We start from the raw sequence: 22,203 nt of genomic DNA on the forward strand, positions 1-22,203 counted from the left end.
TCGTGCCTGGCCTTCCTCTGGAAGAGAGACGTGAAAAGCAGAAATAAATAAATGATTTTGCAGTCTACTCTATTCCTAGAAAGCCGACTTCAGTTTACTTCTCGCTTCCCTCTTGCCAAGACTGGAGCATGTTTCAGTTGTTGAAATACTCCTTTTTCCCCGTGCCTTGAAAGGAGCGTTACAAATGAAAGCGTAAATTGCTTCTGGACAGAGCTCTGCTTCCTCCCTGCTCGCCTCCAGAAAGCCGTGTGCTCACAAACGCAACATTTACCTTGTGAAGCTGCCAGGTGCTGGGTCAGCTGCTGTTTACAGCATGGAAAAACAACCCGGTAATTTATCTTTTTCTCCTTGAACCATTTTCAACCCCCCCCCCCCCCCCGGCAGACGGAAAGGGGGCGGTGATGGTTTCGAATCGCCGATGGTACCTTGGAGCGATGGGCACGGCACGCGCCGCGTTTGCTCCCCACCCCGGCAGACTGGTGCTGCTTTACGCCGTCCTCGGCGTCCTCACCGTTCGTTGCTTTGGGTAAGTGAGCGCTTCCGAAGCCGTGTCGTGGGGTGACACGACAGAGAGTGAAAATCAGTACGGACTTGCTGCTTCCACGTCGTGTGGCACAGAAGTGCCCTTCTGAGCGATTTCTGTATTGCTAATGAATAGCGAAAGCGTTTTCAAGTTAACGTCGTGCAACGTGTCTGCCTTCAGTAAAGTAACCTTGTTTGTTTGGTAAATCTGAGCTGACAACAACCCACGGTCGTGTTGTAACGTGGAATTCTGTTTGCAACGAGCAGCCCCTGGCCCCTGCTAGCTGCCCGACAGTGTGCTGGAGAGACGGGGATTTGTTTTCTTGGAGTATCTGAATGGCAAGGATCTGGCTGATCATTGTTTCTTTCTCTGCTAGCCTAATAGATTGTGCTCTTTCAGAGGGCTGCAGTCAATCAGCGACTGTAATCTTTCCAAGCTAACGATATTTTTCCACTGTCCTCGGAACTTTGAGCTCTGATTTCATGCCTCAGTGAGCTGATGAGTTTTTGTAATTCCCTTATTCCATACGATTTTTAATATGCAGCAGTGGGAGCCCCTTGCCAGGCACTGAATCATACTTAAAACTTCAGCTGTAGCCATTCCTTGTCTTGGTGGAGGACTTGGGAACACTACCGTGGTGGTTTGCTTGTCAGGGTGGGTATGAAAAGGAACTAATTGTCAGTGTTCCACTACAGCTTCCCACTCAGATTAGATGCCATGAGGAAGCATTTGTCTGGGACGAGGATTTAATCAGAAGTACTGAATCCACCAAGAGAGCAGGCAGCATTTTAGCTGTGGCATCATGGAAACCTTGGAGACAGTTGCCACGGGAGAGGGCAAGAGAGGAGCTGGGGTGAAGAGTAAAGGCTCACACTTGGGGTTCAGGTTCATCACAGGCATGAAAGGGATTAATGGGTTAATGACTCTCTATTGCGAACGTAGAATAGAGTCTAAGACTAATGGTTTTGGCCAGCCTGATTAAAAATAGCCTGCTTGGCAAAGGGAGGCACTTAAGCCTGGTTTTCAAAAATGCGGGGTGTATGCCCGCCCTTAGCATTGCAACTGGTGTTTGTCGTGGAGGTGTTGGCCTTGGAGCTGTTTGTCGTGCACGGCAGTGAGGTACCAAAGCGCTGCCCATACTGCAAGCAGCAGGGAGTGGTGGGACAAGGGCAGGAACTGATGGGGCGGCTTTACTGCTGGCCCCTTGGCCAGGTTATTTGGTAGGGCTTGCACAGCTGGAGATGAAGCCCAGGTTGGTGGGACATGGGTGGAGTTTCCCGTGCTGGCTAGCTGGAGCATGTGTCCTGCAGTCACCCCTCCTGAGTGCTCTGCAGACTTACTCTCGTGGTGGTGGTGTAGAAGACTGGGTCTGCTCTTGGGGTTTGAAGATTGAATCAGGTTTCATACAGAATCAATGCCAGTATGAAATGACTACCGAAATCTAGAGGTTGCGTGGAAGATTTGATGAGGTCTAACAAGCATTTTAGTTCTTTTTGCTGTATAGTTTTGCACGGTTATAGGCCAAGTTGCTCTGTCCTCGCAGCTCGGTGGTTTCACACCCTGAAGCTCTCATGTTGTTGAATGCAGTGGTGAAAAGGAATCTCTTAACCTGAGCAGCACGAGGAAGAGCGTGGCTGGCAGCAGGCGTGCCCGGTCCGTGAGCAGCCTGCCACAGCCCCGCGACTGCGTGCTCTCCGCCTGGTCCTCGTGGAGCAACTGTGATCCCTGTCAGAAGAAAAGGGTGAGTGTTCATGGTCTAGGCATGAAGTCTGAGAAGCTGGGGGGCAGGACCTCCTCCAAGCCGTGTATTTTTGGTCTATGGAGTTGGGCAAAGAGTGGGGAGCTGCTGAGGAAGGCCCTGTACAGGTGAGACTGCCGGCTTTTGCTTTCAGGTGGCTTTTAGCGCTTCTAACTCTTCACCCCCAATAACTCCAGTGGTTTCCAGGTTGCCTCGCTGTCCTGAGAAGGTATAAGCCCAGACTTGGTGAAAACACAGGTGGGAAGCCCAGGTTTTGCAAGGACTTCCGCTACAACACAGTCCTCCTCTTCTGGTGTCGGTGCGAGGCACCATCCCCACTAATGGTCCCCAGTGGGACCTGGAGACACTTGATGCCTCTCAGGATTAAGATGGCTTTTCTTGTCTGCCAGTGAGCAATTTCTACCCAAGAAGCCCCATCAAATGAAAATAATGATCCCACTAGCGTGAAGACCAAAATCCCTGTTGCTAGAGGGACCTCTGCTAATGAGTTGGAGAAGCCGTTCCCAGGCTTAAGCGGGAATCGCCAGTGATGGGAGTTGGGAAGAGTGAAGCTTCGTATCAAAGAGTTAATCTTAAAAGCTGGAAAGAAAAGCAGGGCTAACATATTGGACAGAGTAATTGACTGCTTCACAGCAGTGTTGTGGGCGGAAAATAATCCCTAATGATACAGAGGGCCAAGTAAATACACTGACAGAAAATAACAAGGGATGTCGTTACCAGCGCTAATTGAAAGAGAGGAGATGTAACTGAATCCTTCCTTACTGGTGCAAATGCCCGCACTACCCTGTCAGGCTCATTTAAACAAACTGTCAAAGAAAAGCAAACTTTCCTTCATCCCTTCCAATCCTCAGTCCTTCCTTAGTAAAATTAAAACTGTCGCAGATCTGAAACCTTTGAGATGAGATGCGTTGCCGGCATCACACTTCTTTGCCGACACTTTTTTTTTTTTTAATATGACAGTACTCTTAGATCAGATCTCCGTGACACGAAGGTTTTTTTTTGACTAGGCAAGTGTGAAATTCACAATTTCTGTCCACTGGAGTCAATATTTTTTATTTCATCACAGTACCGATTTGCCCGCCTGGAACAGCCTTCTCAGTTCAATGGAGATCCGTGCGATTACTCCGACAAAGAAACTGAAGACTGTGTTACAAATACCCTGTGCAGGAATAAAGTTAGATGCGACGGGTTTGTGTGCGCAGTTACAGGTAAGGACTGGGGGAGTGGGAAGCGGTGGTGCTCAGGCATCTCTAACATCACTGAACTTTCTGCTTCTACAACACTTTACTGGGCCAGAGAGATGCCAGGAGCCGACCCGTCTCCGTCCATGCTTGTGTTTGCATCAGTGGTTTTAAGTGAGTCTGTTGCTAGCATCTCTCAGTCTAAAGTGAGTTTTTAAAATCTCCAAATAGGAAATTAAAACCCAGTTATGTCAGTAAAATCTCTAGCACAAGTGGATCTGACAGCAACAGGAGAACGTGCACTGGGCATCCTTGACACGTGCCCAAGAGCTCAGCAGGTTGTGATGGTGGTGGTCCTCACGGCATTTCCCTCCGTCCGTATCAACGACTAATTAGTCGGGAATGCTGTAAGCAGTGCGGGGAAGCAAGGCAGCAGTTAGCTGTATCCAAAATTTGATCAGCCTCTGCTTTGCATCTGCACCCGGGCAGCGGAGAGGAGAGAGTGCAGGGAGCAGCGCGCTGGGGCAGGGGGGAGCTAAGCACGGCAGATGGGGCAGAGGAATGGACCTTCGCTCTCTGACCCCCAGGCTAGTGTTTTGGTGAGACTGAAAAAAAGAATTCCATAATTACGGACATGGGAAGGGGAGGAAATAATAACACCACATACAAGGTCTGCTGGGCAGTCTCCAGCATGTTTGTTTTCGCAAAACTAAAACAATTTAACAACAGAAAAACTCTATCCCTTTTTATACTTTTAATTAGGGATTTCTTTTTTTTTCTAGGTTGAACAAGGAACTTTAAGATTTTGGAAGTTTTGAGCAAAATTGAGCAGATGGAGTTTGGTGATTACAAATCTGAGGTTTTCCATGCATATAGAGAGGAGATATTCTCCAGCTAGGTTTGAACCATACACTACAGGAGTCTTTTATTTTTTTTCTAGACTCTGAGTCAGGGACTGTGATTTTGCAGTGCTACCAGTAAGCATGATAATAGATTGTTTTACAAGTAATTTTCACCTTCCATCCTAGGGAGATGCATTACACGGAGGCTGCTTTGTAATGGGGATGATGACTGTGGGGACCAGTCAGATGAAAAAAACTGCAAAAAAGTGTTCAAAAAATGTGACCAGAAGATGGAGCAATACTGGGGAATAGAGAATCTGGCAAAGGGGTAAGTCAGTGACCTTCATGAGATGTTTCCTTACTTAAGGATAAGAGTGATCTTGTGGCTTCAGACATATCTATTGAATGGAGAAAAGCTGTAGCAATTGCTGTGTCCAGGAGTTGGGATCCAACCGCTTTTGGGGTCCTGGTCCAAAGCCCAGTAGGAAAATCCTTGTTGACCCCGTGAGTCTTTCAGAGAGAGATGAGTTGAGTAGAAGTCCCAGATGTACCCAGGAGTACTTGTGCACCCTGCAGAGATCGTCAGCTCAGCTTGCAAATATGTACAGCGAGAGCCTGTGTGAGCTCTTTTGTGTTGCCAGAACCTGGTGAGGGAAGAGGGCAATGTCAACACCAAGCATTTCTCTAATATCTACAGGTACTTGCCCTTAAATTAATCAGCGGGAGAGTTTTGATAATCCAATTATTTTGCACAGATGTAAGTAAAGTTACTTTGGCCAAATTCAGCCTGCGGGGAGCAGGAACGTCCTAGCCTTTAAGAGCTGAGCGACTACTTCAAACTGTGCTTTTGAAATAAAAACAACGGAGGATTTGTTAAAATCTGAGCGTACAGTTACAACACTCTGTACAGCGTGTCTTAAATCAGCATCTTGGATTGCATAAAATCTGAACCTGACTATGGATTTGTATTTTTGCACAGTGTATTGGTTTTGAGGGAAGGTCAAAATTTCTCGGATTCCTTCCACAACAGTGAGAGACGGTGGAATTTGTGTCCATTGTGTGAGTGGGGTAGAATTAACCTGCATGTTACCAAGCCCTAACTTTTTTGGGATTCAAATCCATGTCTGAATTGATCCAGTTTTTACTGGTTAAGACTATGGCAAATTTCTATAAGATCGGACTGTGGGAAAAGAGTCTTTTCTCATTCTACAGGGAAAAAAAATGCATTTTACATAAAAAAGGGAAAAGAAAAAAATCATATTGTGAGGAAAAAATTATAATTTCTGCCTATTTCTCTGGAGATATGGCTGCTGCACATGTCATTGCTAATACTTTGTACTTCTGAGTTTAATCAAAATTTAAAATAATGTTGGGCAATTATAGGAACACGCTTCTCATCTCTTTGAAGCTACAATTGCTCAGTAATTTGCTTTTAGTGGACTTCCCTTCTTTTCAGATTGTTCTAAAATTAGAGTTAATATTTTACAGCTTCAGAGTCATTATCACGCAAGTCTCTCTCCCCGAAATGAGGAGAGGCAGGTCTAACAGAGGCCTGGAACGCTAATAGGGACATGACATGGACTGTTAGCAATTTATCTTTTTTTTTTGGTGAAGTTTCCTCTAATGACTCTTTTTACTACTTGGGTATGAGTTTGCGGAGGTGAGTGCTCAGGTGTGTGCCATGAGGGTGGCATGAAGGTGTCTTGACAGTGAGCAACAGAAGGGTTTTTACTGCAGCAGATCCCACCAGCAGCAATAGGAAAAGAAAATGAGCCTGGTTTAATCACCCCATCTAAAAATGCTGCAGTGCTACATCTCAGAGCAGACAGGTGAAGATTACGGTTCATCACCCACTGAAGTCAAAGGAAACTTCTCAATAGCTTCAAGGATTAGTTGAACAATTGCTTGAGTACCTAGATCGTGTTCCCTGACAATTTTCACTCTTATCTACTGACCTCTGGTTGATTCTTGACCAACCCAGCAAAGATTATGACTGATAAACCAGAACAAAGAACTGGGAATTAAAAATTAGTCTGGACTGATGATACAGGTTAGCAAACCAGTCTTTGGAGATCGTGCTGGGTGTTGCTGCACTGCCGTGGGCATCTGGAGATGCTTGGGGTGGGCAGCCTGGTGGGATGGGGGTTTGGCTGGTCCAGTTTGTTCTGCTTTTCCTAGACAGTTCAAGTAAAGGCCACAGAAGTTGTCATGGTGTCATTCATAGCTGCGTGGTGAAAATTGCCCTTCTGTAATTAATATATTCATTGCAGTGTCAAAATTTGATTGTCTTTTCCTTTCTTGTTAGTCAGGTTTTCTGGAGCAAATGGGTTGATCAGACAGTAAAAGATGCAAAACTTTCCTTTGGGGTTTCAAAACTAAGAAGCTCTCAAAGACAAATCAAAGAGCCCTCAGCCAGACAAAAAGTCTTCTGCCTTTCTCAGCCAAGTCATTTGATGTTTACCTCTAAACTGATGACAATATTTTGCTGTTATGCTTCATGTACAGGTTAAATATCTTCACAAACAACTTGGAAGGATTAATTCTTGATCACAGGTACTATGCTGGGGGATGTTCTCCCCATTATATTGTGGACACGAGATTCAGAAAGCCATACAATGTAGAAAGCTATATGCCAGAGGTATGTGTCAGATTCGTCTACAACTAAACATACATGCATACATTCTAATGAATTTACTGTGTAATACCGGTAAAGCTTCATTACTGAATCGTTTTATGAAGAATTATAGAACTCATGAAATCAAACGGGGTGAGACTTAATTTAGCCCTATTTCTAGAACATCATCATACCCCATGCACTGGCTGAACTTGGACAAGTACCCTCATCATTTCCATGTGTACTGGAATAGATGACAGTCTTCCATTGGACCTTGTCATTGCAAAAACCGAGCGTAACCTTCCTGGTGCCATCTGTACAAGAGGGCCCTGCAGCCACCCCGTGGGCTCGGGGAGGTTGGTTTTGGGCAGAGTTGTAGAGTGCCTTGAGAGCCAGACTCGGAAAGCTGTCCTTGAGCAACAGCCTGGGATGTCACAGCACACCGTGTGCTCTGTGTGGAAGCTCATCGCTGTGCTGCATCACAGCTACATTTCAAATGTTGTGTATTTGACCTTAAAGCTCTTGATGACATAGCATGGTATTTTTGAGTGTTGCGCATTAGGAAGCCTTTTCCTCTTAGAATTCATACTTTCATTGATGCCTGTGTTTAAGATTTCACCTTTTTTGCGTAATGTTGACATGTGAAGTAAAAGCCTAAGGTCCTTGCAGTGTGGGGGAGATGGTAGCTTTCCTGCTGCTATAAATCGAGTATTCTTGAAGTACCAGTGTTAATAATAATAGTGCTTTGCAGTTATACAAAGCTTTTCATCTTCAAAGTGCAAGCATTAATTTACAAGTATCTTTGTATCCGTATTCCTTCCCATGCTTCAGGTATACAGTCGCTATGCAGGAAATTAAACGTGTTGGTTTTGCTTTCTGTTTAGACCAAAGGCAAATATGAATTTACAATGACTGAATATGACTCCTACTCAAATTATGAAAGCAGTGTCCTGAAGGCAAAAGCTTCACAGTCTAGCTTCAGCTTTGGTATAAAAATACCAGGAGTGTTTGAACTTGGTTACAATTCCAACGACAACAGGTTCAAGAAGTTCATTCAAAGGATGAAGAGATTTTCTTCAACTGTAAGCACTGCTCCCCTGAATTCTCTGCTAACACGTTACATGTATGTGTGTGTGTATCAGTTTGATCCCCATCATCAGCCATGGTCAGCAGCCATGCCTAGGATAAACGAAATCTTTCCTCCTGATTGGATTTTGCAGTTTGCATTGGTCAGGTGTATACTAAGGCCACAACGCCTTCGTTTGTTCGTGCAGCACCCCCGAACTTTTCTATTTACCTGTTGGCCAGAAACCAGACTGCCCAGCCTCCAAAATCAGCCACAGTTGAGTGCACTCTGTCCAGTGTCCTGCTGGGTGTCCGCATCTGGATTTTTGTAGTGAAGTCATTGAAAAAAAATGAAGCTAAGAAGCAGGTCCAAATGGTCTCCCCTCCATAGGGTGAACTTTCTATTCGGAGATGTAGCAGTGACACTCCTGACAGGGTCTCCGTGCTGCACCCCAGCCACGGGCTGCTGTGCGCCTCGCCCTGCCAGCCATTCGAAAGCTCTGACCAGCGATGCCAGAGCAGCCTGGCAGGGGGGAGGCAAGTGGGTGCGACCAACACAGTGACCCCACCAAGGGAATCTGCACAGGTAAAATTGGGATTTAGGTAAGGAACCCAGGAGCAGAGTTCCCTCTGCCCTTACGGGTGAGTTACAGTGACTGACAGAGAAATCTGGGGTGACAGAAGGGCAAATAGGATTTTCTGCAGGTCCAGAAAGTTGTGGGGTGTCCAGCCCATCTGCAACACGGACAGCTGTTGTCTGTGTGATTCCTGCAGAATATCATCTCACATGGGAAGGGCCATCCCTCTTCTAGGTGAGTTCAGCGAGGCAGGAGCTGTCACTTCAGTAAATGATAACGCAGACAGCGAAGCCGAGCTGTTCAACTGTAGGACAGCCTTGACAATAACCTGGAATGAAAACTGCTAGCGGGCCTTCCGTGGGTTTAATTGTAGACTGACACGTGCCATTTTACTTCGGCTGATGTGATCTGTCTGCCGAGTGCATCGTTCACCAGATCAGGACACAGACGCCACAAAATACCGATGGCACAGTCACTGCCAGTCTCGTCTGTGGAGGTTTGGTCACAGCTGTGATCCAATGCACACTTTAAGCTGGCTGAAGCTTCTTTAATGTGTAACTCCTAGGACTGCTTCATAAGATTCAGTCTGAGGTAGTGTGCACCATCGTTTGATTTCTTTTTTCCATCTGTTAGTGCTGTAAACAAACCTAGCTCCCGTCAATGATTTGACAGCATCACTGATCTACGTCTCTCCCCTCAGTATAAAGTGCACTCAGGAATGGCCCAGTGTTCCTTGTTGCTATTAAACTTGCATTTGCTTCCTGCAGAGAGGCATTTCCCATGACAAGATCAGAGGTATATGAGAAGCATTTGTAGTAGATATCCATAAAGAAACCCAATACTAAGTCTTGATTTTATTATTTAAGCTGTGGAGTTCTATACTGAACCCCCCCTGATGTGCTTGTCCTGCCGGCCCAAACAACTGGACGCTAAATCCTTTGGACATGACGGAAGACCTCTTCTTTTCCTGACTTTTATGCTGGAAAAGGGAGATAGAATAATTACGCATGTACACGTATCTATACAGAGACATACAAGCATGTGTGTGTGTGAGTGTGTGTTTGCGTCTTTCCTTTGAGTTTGGTAATGGCATATTCTGTGAAATATAAATATTAATTTGGATCAGCCAGAGAATTACCATTTCACATATAAATCATCATGATTTCAGATGTCAGAATTTTTTGGGAGAGAGCTTGTGAGAGACAAAGGCTGGTCAGCGTTATTCGGGGTAGGGCAATCTCGTGGGATGCTGCTTTGTGTCCTTGCATCCTGGGTCTGTCAGAGCAGAGCCTGGAGCCTGGCTGTTCCCATGTCCCAGTCATGGCCTGAGCCATCATCTAGCTCTAATGACTGTCTCTCCCTTGTCCTTTTTCCCTTTCTAATACCGCTCCTGATTTTCAGAAACTCTACTACTATAAGTTTTGTTTTTGCTAGATTGAAAGAGTTCCATTTGCAAACTGTTAAATTGATAAATCCTGGCCGGTATGAATTGTTTAATAGCAAATAACTACACGTTGTCCCAAGAATGGCATCCCTCACCTCTTCTGGATTCTCTTGTGTTTCCACATTTCACATAGTCCAGCAAATTTATTCACGCCCGCTCCGAGCTGGCTGTTGCCATTTATAAGCTGAAGCCCCGAGCCCTGATGCTGCATTATGAGTTCCTGCAGAGACTCCAGCAGCTCCCGTCAGAGTACAGCTATGGGGAGTACAGAGAGCTCTACAGAGACTATGGGACCCATTACATCACGGAGGCTACCGTCGGTGGCATCTACGAGTACACTTTAGTCGTGAACAGCAATGAGCTCCAAAAGGCAGGTACGTGCATCTGATGGTTGTGAAGAAGCTTTGGGGTCAGCTTTTTGGTGGGAAGCACCCTCTGAAGGCACCCAATGATGGTTCAGGTCTGAGGTCAGAAAAGAGAGATGGTGGAAGAAGGAGTCAACAGCATCTCAAAGAAAGCCCGCAGGAAGTGCTTTATGGCAGTGAATAAAGAGGCTGATTTTCAAAGCATGCTCAGCATCGGGGGCTTCATCTAGTTCTGAAGCTGTGGGTGCTGCCGGTTCATAAAAAGGCCCCTGTAGCAAGTATTTTAGATGACACATTTTGGAGGCTGATGATGTTGAGATGGATGAGAATCATGTAGCTTAATGCTTTTGTTAGCTTTGAAAACCTTCACCTAAGTTCTTTATCCATTGCCTTTCAAATGACAGTTTTGAAACACCTTTAGCCTCGAGAGCTTTTCCAGCATGTAGGAAACAGTAAATAATTCACTGGGTGACTAGTGGCTGACACTGCTCTTGCTCTTTGACTCTGGCTTCCTTTTTTGCGAGAAATGATGATTGTTGTGTAGGACAGAACGAGCCGCGTGACATTAATCAATAGCTGCGCTCTCTTATTTATTCATTGGCATGGGAGTGAGTAACTGCGTTCGCTGTCTATTTGCGAAAGCATTTAGTGGTCTCTGCCGTGTGAGACACTCAGTCTGTTTGCTCTTCTGCTGTCTAGGAAGTTTCTTATCCTGTAGGCAGATACAGCCCGGAGGGATTTCAGATATTCAAAACATTAGCGCTGCCCAGTTTCTCCGATGTTGGTGTGGGCCCTTCACAAGCCGTGTTTGTTTCAACTAGTGTGTATAATTGTTTGCATCAGAATGCTGCCTGACAGTGTCTGCTGACCGAGATCAGGATCCTGCAGGAGTACCAACATTTTCACACTATCCCCAGGCCTGTGCTGGGCCGTAAGTTCTCGCTGAGGTTTGATAGGTCCAGTCTGAGAATTCAGGTTTTTCCCTTCAGTCCCACCGTTAGGTTTGCATTGTCTGTGCTGGAAAGCAAGTCTTCTTTTGCAGATCTAGTATCACACACGCCATGCCATACGGTTGGTACTTCACAGAATCACAGAACGGTTGGGGTTGGAAGGGACTTCTGTGGGTCATCTAGTCCAACCCCCCTGCCGAAGCAGGGTCACCTACAGCAGGCTGCACAGGACCTTGTCCAGGCAGGTCTTGATTATCTCCAGAGAAGGAGACTCCACAACCTCCCTGGGCAGCCTGTGCCAGGGCTCCGTCACCCTCAGAGGGAAGAAGTTCTTCCTTGTGTTCAGATGGAACTTCCTAAGCTTCAGTTTGTGCCCATTGCCCCTTGTCCTGTCGCTGGGCACCACTGAAAAGAGTCTAGCCCCATCCTCCTGACACCCACCCTTGAGATATTTATAAGCATTTCTAAGGTCCCCTCTTAGCCTTCTCTTCCTCAGGCTAAACAAGCCCAGCTGCCTCAGCTTTTCCTCATATGAGAGATGCTCCAGTCCCCTCATCATCCTCGTAGCCCTCCGCTGGACTCTCTTCTCTTGTACTGCCCTCCAATATGCCAGATGCATCTATGGTTCATGATTTGATACTTCCTGTGGGAAAGGCAGTAGGAGAGAGGTCTGGATTTTACTGGACAAGGGTGTCATAAAATAGTGGTTCCTACCTTCAAGTGCATATGGACTATGAACATTGATAGGGGCCATCCTGTGCCAGCCCAAAACTCAGGGCATCCTCTTTTCTGATCTAGAAACTGGCCAGAATCTGATATATGAGAAGAGTGTGAGAACAGGACAGCCATACAGTGGTACTTGCCTTGTGAGCATTTGTATCACCAAGAAATGAGTTTAACTAAAAAAAGTAAAGAATTCAGGGCAACCTGGGGAATTACAGCAAAAAAGAAGAGAAAGAAAAGAGGTATCCGAGTGTCATATCTGCTGTTTCACCATGATAACTGCTGAAATAGTCTTGAGTGTCAGGACAGCAATGAGTTTGGAAAAGGATGTTGGGGAAGAACATATGAAGGATTTGCAGATTTTTAGGGCAAATTCTTATACGCCAGGAAAAAAATTATAGTAGAGCTTCATGGAGAAACTTCTATAAAACGATGAAGGCTTTTCTGGCAGCAAAGAATTGGAGATGCGAGCTAGCAAAGGGAGGAAAAGCTACTTTATCTGTTACTCTTAAAAACCCTGGCTCCTGGTCATGAGGATGGGTGGTGGGTAGTCCTGTGTCAAAGATGTTTGGCATTTAAGTCACAGGCCAGGCTCCCACCCGTTGCAGTTCTGCATAACCCAGTACGGCTGAGATGGTCATGAAAAGCCTCTTCCGGCATTTACTTTGCATTTGCACTTTGTTTCAGAGTTCTGTGAAATGTAGAGATTTCATTTCATTTCATATAGATCTGTTAAATATTCCCAAAAAAGGCTTCTTCATCTCATCTCCTTTTTTTCCCAAAGGAAAAATATTTATCAATTCACATTTGCTGTGTATATGGACATCGAACAGTTGTATTAAAACACTGCCATTTTTTGGTGTGTATTTAAGGTTATTCTCTAAGCGATGTGCAGAAATGTGCGCAGCATGGCTTTAACGTTGGTGCAAGTATTTATGGTGTCTATGTGGCGCTTGGGATAACTGAAGCCGGCTGTAAATCCCTTTTAAAAGAGATTGGAGGTAAGCATGAGGCACTTCTGCTGTTTAATTTCTAGCCTTTGTCGTAGTGAAAAGAAGATTTTGTGATCTTGCCTGCCTGAAATATTTCCCCGCTTGCTCACAGCTGCTTTTGAGTCTACTGGCTAACCCAGCCAAGCTTAACAGAGGTGTAGATGTCTCAAAGCTTGGATTTTTTTGCAAAATTTTCATTGCTGGGTAGAGAAGAGATATCTGCTCAGCATCCCAGGGCGAAGCAGGGACAGATCAACCGTTACCCCCCTGGCTTGTGCGGTGTTACCAGTCCACCCCCGCCTCAGCAGAGCAGCCCCGCATGCTGCTTTTTGCACCCAAAAAAGCCCGAAAGCTTCAGGTGTGAAACACTTGTGGCCTTTTTCCTCTTCCCTCTCAGGGGGATGGGTCATATACAGGGTGTTTTGTTGTGAGCTTGTGTCTCAGCTGCAGTCCACAAAGACAGGCCAGAGCAGAGCTGGCCGCTTTCTGAACGCGTTTTTGCAGACAGCACCTCCAAAAAGCAGTTTGTGGAAGATTTCGTTGTCCTTGTTCGTGGTGGAGCGAGCGAACACGTTGCCACGTTGGCTTACAGAGACCTGCCGACGGCTGCGCTCATGCAGGAGTGGGGTGATGCTGTGCAGTACAACCCTGAAATCATCAAGCTGAAGGTACTGTGTCCATCGCTTCGTTCAGCCTCACTTGGCTGAGCAGCTTGGAGAACTCCGTGTTTAAACAAGCAGGATTTAAAAAAAAACAAACCAGGGACATTTCTAGTGGAAATAATAGATCTGTACTGTGCGAGGTGGTTTCTCTAAGGTTGGGTATTCAGAAAATCAGAGGTGTGATGCGTTAAGAAGGGTGGTGTGGTTGGAAGCGCATGAAGCAAACAGCTTTAACCTTTCTAATTTTGCTGCCCACCAACCAGGTCGGACAATCCACCTCTGTTTTACCAATGTATCACTTACCAGAAATACATCTGGCAGCATGTATTTTATAAGGACTTCATTTTTCTTGAAATTTCTCCTGTCTTCCTTGAGCACCAGTGATTATTTAGCAACAGTTCGCTCTGGTTCAGAAGGTGAAGTGGTTCACCATACATGCCTGGATGTTTGTGCAGCAGAGCTAAACCTTAAAAGTACGAGTTAGGTTTTGAAAAGTCAAGGTTTTTTGATCCTGAAGAGTTTTAGAAATGCAAGGCACTGTAAGAGGAAAAAGCAAGCAGAAGTATGTGGCAATTCTGCCTCATCATTTTTAATGTCAAAATAAGTTCACTCCGCGAATAGTACAAAGGTGCAAGAGAACATCAGGTGAACATCAGGAGTTTGGACTGGTGGTGGTGGAAGTTGATTTTATTATTGCATAATTGGTTTTCATTGTAAAAATCAGGCAAAAATATTTATATTTGTAGAAGTGTTTTGTTTCTTATTGAAAATTCTGACTTTTCATTAAACAAACCAAAAAAAAGAGGTGATTCCTAAAAAATATGAAGCAAAGCAAAAATGAGTAATTTGGAAATACAGCCAGTGGTCATCCAGCACTTACTGCGGCGGCGGTGGCTTTCCCAACCCCCTCCCGGTGTGTTGTGGACTGACCTTCCAGAAATGTGCTGGGAGGTCTCCAGGAAGGAGACAACATCAACGCAACCCTCCGCGCCAGATCCCACATGCAGAAAATTCTCCCACAAGAAATTCTGATGTTCTTTGTCTTGCCTGGCATCGGTGACCAGGCTGCCCAGTGAAAAACCCCAGACGGATGTAATTTGGATTTGGTATCTGCAATCCTTCATTTCCATACCAATATCCCTGTGGGGCTTGAAGATCAGAAGTACCAGCAGAGTGTGACTAAATGTCAGCCCAGGAATGCTTAGTTAGGGAAAACTAAAGCAAATCAGTTCATAAATCATCTGCTGAAGGAGCTTGGCAGGTCACTCAGTGTATTTCCTCATTTGTATGATCTGAATTCAAAAAGCAAAGTACAGATCACAGATAATTGATGAAGAGTGGATGTGCGGCAGCAGGAAATGAGCATTTTTTTATTGAAACATTCTATTTCTTGTAGCTTGTCTTGATGACACGTGCCCATATCATCCCACTGGCGTTAGCAGGGGACTGGCAGTATTGAGACCACACTTCAACTTTCCCTTGTTCTCAGGAAAAAATAAATGAGCAAGCCAAAGTCTCCTTCGTCCCTACTGCACGTTCACCATGTTGTGGACCCCCTTATCTTCTCCCACTGACCCCGTCTGCAGACGCAGATTGCAATCCTCTCCCTTCTGAAGGCAGTGGAAACCCTTACCTTGGCTTGCTAAAGAGAGAAATCAGCCTTGAAACACAGAAGCGGTGAAGGTGAAAGCGCAGATGTGAAGGCCTGCGACTGTGTTCCTCTGGCTGTGCTGGGCAGCTGTAGGAGGAAGGAAGGAGATTTTGGGGGGTGGCTTTTTGGGGGACCTTCTTTAGATCAGAGTAAGAGAGCGCTCAGGATATGTAAGTTTGAGCAAATCTGATCTAAATGTGTCAATATCAGGAAACTGGATGAGAAAGGACTTAATGAAACTTCTGTGACACTTTGCCCGTCCGTTGACTAACGGTGTGGCTGTTGTATTTTGTTGCGCGTTTGCGACTGCTTTGGTGTTGCAAACTAAGGGGAGGGTCCCCAAAAGCATTCCTGACATTGCTGCCTTGCTGTTCGTGAGGTTTAAGGAAATACCGGTGGGAGACCTGGTACCACAAGACCTTCACTTCGCTCTCCAGCTGTGCCAGCAGTGAGCCCTGCGACGCTCACACCATCTTGAACTTGGACACGAATGCCGTTTCTTCCTTCCCTTTAGGCAGAGCCGCTGTATCAGCTGGTGACTCCGACAGATTTTGCCAATGCGATGGCAATAAAAGAAAATCTGCGACGGGCTCTTGACGAGTTTCAGCTGGAGAGCGATTCTTGTCGCTGTGCTCCGTGCCACGGCAACGGCATCCCCTTTCTGCGAGGTAGGAGGATTTCGCACCTCTTCTCTACCCTCTAAGAGAAAGGAGCTGGGAATTTGTGGGGAGCGAGGAAGCTGGGCGAGTAACCTGCTCTTTAGTGTCTCCTGTCGTTTCTCTTTCAGGTAATTAATTTTTTAAATTTTTTTTTAACGGTGGTCTATGTGTAGAATGTCACTGGTAAGTAAAGACAGTAAAGTCAAGGGATGAGCCTTGTTAATGGGAGTGACCATCTGTATCGGTTTCGTGGCAGAATTTGTTCCATCTCAGTTATGCATTAAAAAAAAAACCTTGACATGTTTAAGTCTCCTCCTTTGCTTTTAAGATTGCTTCCATCCTCCTACAGAAGTGACTACTGTCTCAGCGTTAATTAGTGTTTGTAAAAGTGTTTTGAAGATGAAAAGCACCGTATAAGTGCCAAGCACAGTTATCACCATCACCTCCCCCCATTTGTAGCAGAAGCTGTCCTCCTTTAACAGCAGCCTGTGATTTAAAATTGAAGGGGAAAAATAATCAAATTGAATGAAAACCGCACTGCCCAAACAGAGATATATGATGTGATGAGAGCTTCTAACAAAGGGACCATTTTGTCAAGTGCCTAATTCCAATCTGCATCTGCAGAAGTCCTGATGAGAATCGTTATCATCTAAATGTATCTAATGCAGAAACGATCCCTTCAGGTACCAGCTAGTTGATTGTAGCACTTAAAGGGTTCATCTCATGATTACCAGTGTTTAAGTAACTTTTGAGGAGCAGAGTCAAGTTAGCGTTTCATTTAGGATTTTCTCACCACGGGATTTTAAAGGACTGTTATTCTCCTAAGTGGGAGCACTCCTCCGAGGTCCTGCCGTGGGATGCACACCGCAATCCTGGGCCGCCGGCGTGGGCTTACGCGGACTCTTCCCCTGCCACAAAGCGAAGCTGGGATGCTCCTGTCCCCGGGGGCTTGTTCCCGGTGCTGCAGTTTGCTCCCTCTCAGCCCTACCAAGACAGCTCTTTTGGAGAGGAGCACGGGGGCTGTGTGGTACCCTGGCTTGCTGAATTCCTGCGCCGGTGCAGCTGAGGTTGAGCCGCAGGAGGAGGCGAGAGGGGCGGCAGGGAGTCGCAGCTCCCCTGCTTTATCGCTATTTTATACTTTTACCGGCTGAGAAAAACGCTGATATCATTTCACCCGCTGTCTCTTCCTCACAGAAGATGAAGCGCTGAGAAGAAATGGGTGTCTGCAGGGAGATGCGACTTGAAGGCTCTAATCGCACCATCTCTGCTTACTTCCAGGAACCGAGTGTGAATGCTTGTGTGCCCTTGGCTACCGTGGCACTGCCTGCGAGGTCAGCAAGAGGAGAGGTAAGAGGGACCCCGAGTCCGAGGAGACAGCCCCGGCTGTATTTAGGAGCGTCTGGGGATGGTGGCTGACGAATGGGAAGTGATGTCCCCCCTCTGCCCAGCCCAGTGCACGAGCGGCTAGGGTCCTGCCGAGGTGACAGCTAGACTTTGCCTGCCCTCTTCTAAATGTCTGTCTTTGCGCTCGTGAGGAGGTGGCTTTCCTTTTGCAGTCCAAAGCTGCGTAAACGTGCCTTGCAATTGTATCAAAATACGAACTCCTACCTAATTTACAATCCATGACAAGCCTCAGGTCTCCTCCAACATCTCTATTTCCCAAGTTTTTCCCTTTGATAGAGCCAGTATGTTGCAAACTGTTTTTGCCCAGGTATGCTACCGTGCATTTTAATCCTGAAACCTTACTGTGTTGTTTTGAAGCATTTACTAATGCTTCTTGGTCACTTTGGATTGCTGCTCTCTCCTGACTGATGTTCTCAACTCCTTCTAGTTTAGGATGATCTGTGAATTTAATCATTTTGTTTACTTCTTCCAGCTCATTAATTTAGATGCTAAATAATACCGGGTCTCAGGCACCCAGAGCTCTGGCACCATCCCTCTGCTTGATGCACTGCATTTATCACTGCGCTTTGTTTACAGTCTTTTATCCAGTTCTCATTCTGCATGACTGTGTCCTGACTAAGCCAGGCTGAAATGCATTTGAAGCCGAGATTGCACAGAGCAGACGGTGAATTTTGTAGGTTTTTCTAAGGGAGTCCATGGAGCCTTAATCTGTGGAGTCACTTACACCTTGTTCCAGTCTGCTTACCGCATGCATAATCGCATCCGACCATCCTAAAGACTCACATCCATCCACTTGTCAGCATGTAACTTCCTTTCTCACTCCCCTTTCCTCCTTTTGTGTATTGCCTCCATCATGCGTGTTCGGCTCCATGATTCTCAGGATTTTGAATTTATGTCATTCACGTGCTCAGGGTCCAGAAGAAACAGTGGAACAGGAAAAGCAATGGAGAGAAAGCTGAATATTCCAGCTGTTGTTCATTGAAGAAGAACGTGCCAGCATTTCCCCTAGCATCTCAAAATGTGGCTAACATCAGTTTAGTTGCTGTTTTTCTTACCAAGGCTTGGACAAAGTCTGACAGAGAAATGCCCTATAGGGAAATATAAAGCTAATTAATTTTTTTTCCCTTGTCCCTGTTGCATAAAGTGTAGTTTGACCAAACACCAGAAATGCTGAACAGAGAATTAACATCTTTAAAACAATAATTTATTGTTAATGACTCAAGTAGATTGATAGCAGTGTGGACGGGGCGGAGCTGTTTGTATTTAAATATGATTCGTGGAAGATGACAGCTCTTCCCATGGAAAGAGCTGCTTTATTCTGACAGTCCTCTCTGGCTTTGGGTTTTTTTTCCAGATGCTGCCGTTAATGGAAACTGGGGTTGCTGGGCCAGCTGGTCTTCATGTTCAGGAGGTCAACGAACAAGGAGACGACAGTGCAACAACCCTGCCCCACAGAATGGTGGTTCATCATGCTCCGGGCCAGATGCTGAGACAGTTACTTGCTAGAGGGAATCGTTAGGAACTTACACAAAACTGATGAGCAGTTGGCAGACTGAGTGGGAAGACGTTACCTGGTTGGCTTCGCTCTGCTTACGGGTCTTATCCAAGTGCATTGAAGTTGGAAATGTTTCAGAAGGCCTTGGGAGCTGGGTGTGTTTCATGACTCACACCTTTGGTCATGCTTTGCAGTTGTCCTGTGGGATTGAATGTGCTGACTATTCTTAATATTTTCACTTTTCTCTGTCTTTATTGCAATGGGTTGACTGAGACAAGCTTTGTCTCCTGCCTTATTTGGTAGCTGCGTGATTTTGAGTTTTACTGTCTTGTTTTTGAAGGTTCCTTTGAGATAAGAAAAGACTGTTTGATCTTACGTGCACCAGAATGTGTGCTAATGCGCAGCCCCTGTGAAGACAGCTGTGTCATGTGGAGCAAAATAGAGCATATTAAAGTCTAAATCTCACTGCGCACAATAGTATCTAATGTGACATTTAAAGCTGCTGTGTCTCACTACTCCAGTTTCCCAATTTATTGTATTTAACTTAAATTGTCTGTAGTATCAGAATTGTCTTGAAGGAGAACCGAAATGCGAAGAACAGTCTGGTGACACCAGAGCGTTTAGACTATATAGCGGCTGTACTCGTGCCACAGCGATGAGCTTCCTCCGGCGCGTTTCGGAAGTAGAACAGATGCGCTGAGAGTATGGGATACACCTGGTATGCTCAGATACCCCGACGCTCTGGTTCCTCGGGAAGGGGAGGGAAGGACGGAGGGGTGCTGCTGGGATGGGGAGTTCGCAAGAGGCTGCTGCGCCTTCTGCTGCTTGGGGCTGTCAGAGGGCAGGAGAGGGGCTGCGCTCGCGGGAGAGGCTGAACCTGCTGCACCGAGACGGGGGGCTGTCGCTCCGGGACGGCAGGACCCTCCGCTGCAGCGGGATGAGCAGCCCGCTTTTCTGCCATTCTCCGTTATGAGCAGCATAATGGAACATTTTGGAACAAACATCTGCACGTCCCCTGAGGTCTGCTGCGCTTTGTAGTTGCATCTGCCCCAAACAGGCTCAGGTTCATCTGTCTGACCCCATGAAGCCTGTATGCCAGCAGCTGCATTGCTAGTCCACCCAGGTTAGGACATCTGAGGTGGAGAGAGTTTGCCATGAAAAGAGCCAAAGCAAGGACTGGGGACTTGGACCTGGGCTTGTTCAGCCTGAAGAAGAGAAGGCTGAGAGGGGACCTAATATATACTGACAAATATCTGAAGGGTGGGTGTCAGGAGGATGGGGCCAAGCTCTTTTCAGTGGTGCCCAGCGACAGGACAAGGGGCAACGGGCACAAACTGAGGCACAGGAAGTTCCATCTGAAGATGAGGAAGAACTTCTTCCCTCTGAGGGTGACGGAGCCCTGGAACAGGCTGCCCAGGGAGGTTGTGGAGTCTCCTTCTCTGGAGATAATCAAGACCCACCTGGACAAGGTCCTCTACAACCTACTGTAGGTGACCCTGCTTTGGCAGGGGGGTTGGACTAGATGACCCACAGAGGTCCCTTCCAACCCCTACCATTCTGTGATTCTGTGGTTCTGTGTGTGGTTCACCCTTTGTTACCGTCCCCGGAGCCGTGCATCACAGTCCAGATCAAACCAAAGAAGAACTTGTAGTACCGTGCACCGTTTCATGACTGACCTGAGCGGGGCTGTTGCAGGGACTTGCCTCCTCTGGCGTTGGTGGTGGTTAATGATTTTTGCAAAGACCTTTGCTGGGGCATGCTGTGAAATAACCGGCAATAGCTTTGCTCCAGGAAAACGAATTCCACCAATGTGAAGTTGTTCACGAGTGTTGTGAGTCTTCTGACATCTGCAAGGTCAAACACTCTTCTGAAGGTTTTTAGCAATGCTGGCGATGATGGGTTGGTGTCACCAGTTTCGCTCCTTTCAGACTGATGTTGTCTAAATGTAATTCTTGTGAGAACAACTCAGACTCTCTGACATCTGAACAATGGAACATGCATTTAGTTATAGCCCTCATACCGCCTCCACACTTATCGGCAAGGTTTCTGTGACAGCTTTAAGAAAGGAAGAGCACATTGCATATGTAAAAGAAGAGTGCTCCATACTCATTATGGGCTTCATAATTGCACTGCCAACCCAAAACATTCCGTTATCCACTGTGTAACTGTGATATCTTTTGTGTGATAGAAATTTGCCGAGAGATTCATTTCTGGTCATGGTCAAAGAGGTCACTGCTTATGCTAAGTGTAGTATTCTTCAGAGCTTTTTAAAAAGACACTGTAGAAGCTGTGCAACAGAGGACCCCGATGATGGTTCATGGGTGCCTGTGAGAACACGTACTGCAGTGCAGTCGCCTGCCCTCCTCGAGAAGCATCAATGTAATCTGATCAGGGGCTTTCTCAGGTGAGCAGAGTGGCTTTTTTAAATTTAGCCACCTTTCCTCATCATCAGTCTGGAGTAAACACTGACGCATGGTCGTGGTGCATCTATCCACTCCTGTGGCAAGCAGAGCCCAGTGTACCAACCTGAACTTGCACTGTTCCTCATCAGAAAAGCCCAGGTTTTCTTAAGTGGCAGTGCCTCGGTTTGGATATTTGGGGGTTTTTTTGAGGAACGGAGGAGAGATTTGACAATCTTCAAGATCAGCAGGGTAGTCAAACTGAAGTATGGTTTCAGCAGTGGTTGAATATTGAGGCTGTAGGCTTAGAAGCCTCCCATGAAGGGCATAACTTTATCTTGTCCTTGTGATTTTGTGCTTTGATTCAACTAATGATTTATTAGGACCTGGACGGTAATAAAACATCCTATGCTGAAGCTTTTATTGTTTCATTTTGGTACGCATTAAATTTTGGTACTGTCTTTTACTGGTGTTTCTAACTTCCACTTTCCTATGTAAGTGTAGATTAATAACCCATGTATGAAGACTGCGGAAGGCTGCAGGCACAGTGTGTGCATGTTCAGCGCTGGTTGCACTGCTCCAGCCCATTTCTGTGGTTAAGACTATTGTCTCAATGGGCTTTACCACGTCCCGTATTATATTTTCACAAGCAATTTGCTTGTGAAGAAAAGAAACTCGGTAAACATGGAGAAACTATTTTCTCCACCTCCTTGTTTGAAGACATTGCTGCTGTGATGTGTGCTGGATCCGGTCAGCGTGGCTTAGGAAGCTCCCCAAAGGTTATTTGAGGTAAGTTGTAATTGTCACATCGAGCTTTCCCAGGACAAAACCAGCTTGACTCTTTCAGCCCCGAACATCTCCAACGGGAATGGGTAAATCAGACTGGTTTCCAGCCTG

The 22,203-nt window shown here is 46.1% G+C and overlaps 1 protein-coding gene across 1 annotated transcript; it reads left to right on the forward strand.

Annotated features, from left to right (window-relative positions):
* The first annotated feature begins 384 nt into the window (after positions 1-384).
* On the forward strand, positions 385-19,456 carry C8B (complement C8 beta chain). The gene is made up of 12 exons (XM_009932989.2): positions 385-526; positions 2,111-2,264; positions 3,349-3,490; positions 4,492-4,633; positions 6,811-6,943; positions 7,804-8,001; positions 10,140-10,380; positions 12,917-13,045; positions 13,541-13,704; positions 15,864-16,017; positions 17,287-17,355; positions 18,767-19,456. The coding sequence occupies exons 1-12, from the start codon at positions 402-404 to the stop codon at positions 18,916-18,918; spliced, it is 1,803 nt and encodes a 600-aa protein (XP_009931291.2). The 5' UTR covers positions 385-401; the 3' UTR covers positions 18,919-19,456.
* The last annotated feature ends 2,747 nt before the right edge of the window (positions 19,457-22,203 follow it).

The sequence above is a fragment of the Opisthocomus hoazin genome, chromosome 6, assembly GCF_030867145.1.
Source record: "Opisthocomus hoazin isolate bOpiHoa1 chromosome 6, bOpiHoa1.hap1, whole genome shotgun sequence".
Classification (NCBI taxonomy): domain Eukaryota; kingdom Metazoa; phylum Chordata; class Aves; order Opisthocomiformes; family Opisthocomidae; genus Opisthocomus; species Opisthocomus hoazin.

What these genes read in the sequence shown, in the direction of transcription:
- C8B (XM_009932989.2), top strand. Translation starts at nt 402, where the DNA reads ATGGTTTCGAATCGCCGATGGTACCTTGGAGCGATGGGCACGGCACGC. An exon ending in ATAGAGAATCTGGCAAAGGG is followed by an intron (nt 4,634 to 6,810) that starts GTAAGTCAGTGA and finishes CTTCATGTACAG; the next exon opens with GTTAAATATCTTCACAAACA. An exon ending in CGGCATCCCCTTTCTGCGAG is followed by an intron (nt 16,018 to 17,286) that starts GTAGGAGGATTT and finishes GCTTACTTCCAG; the next exon opens with GAACCGAGTGTGAATGCTTG.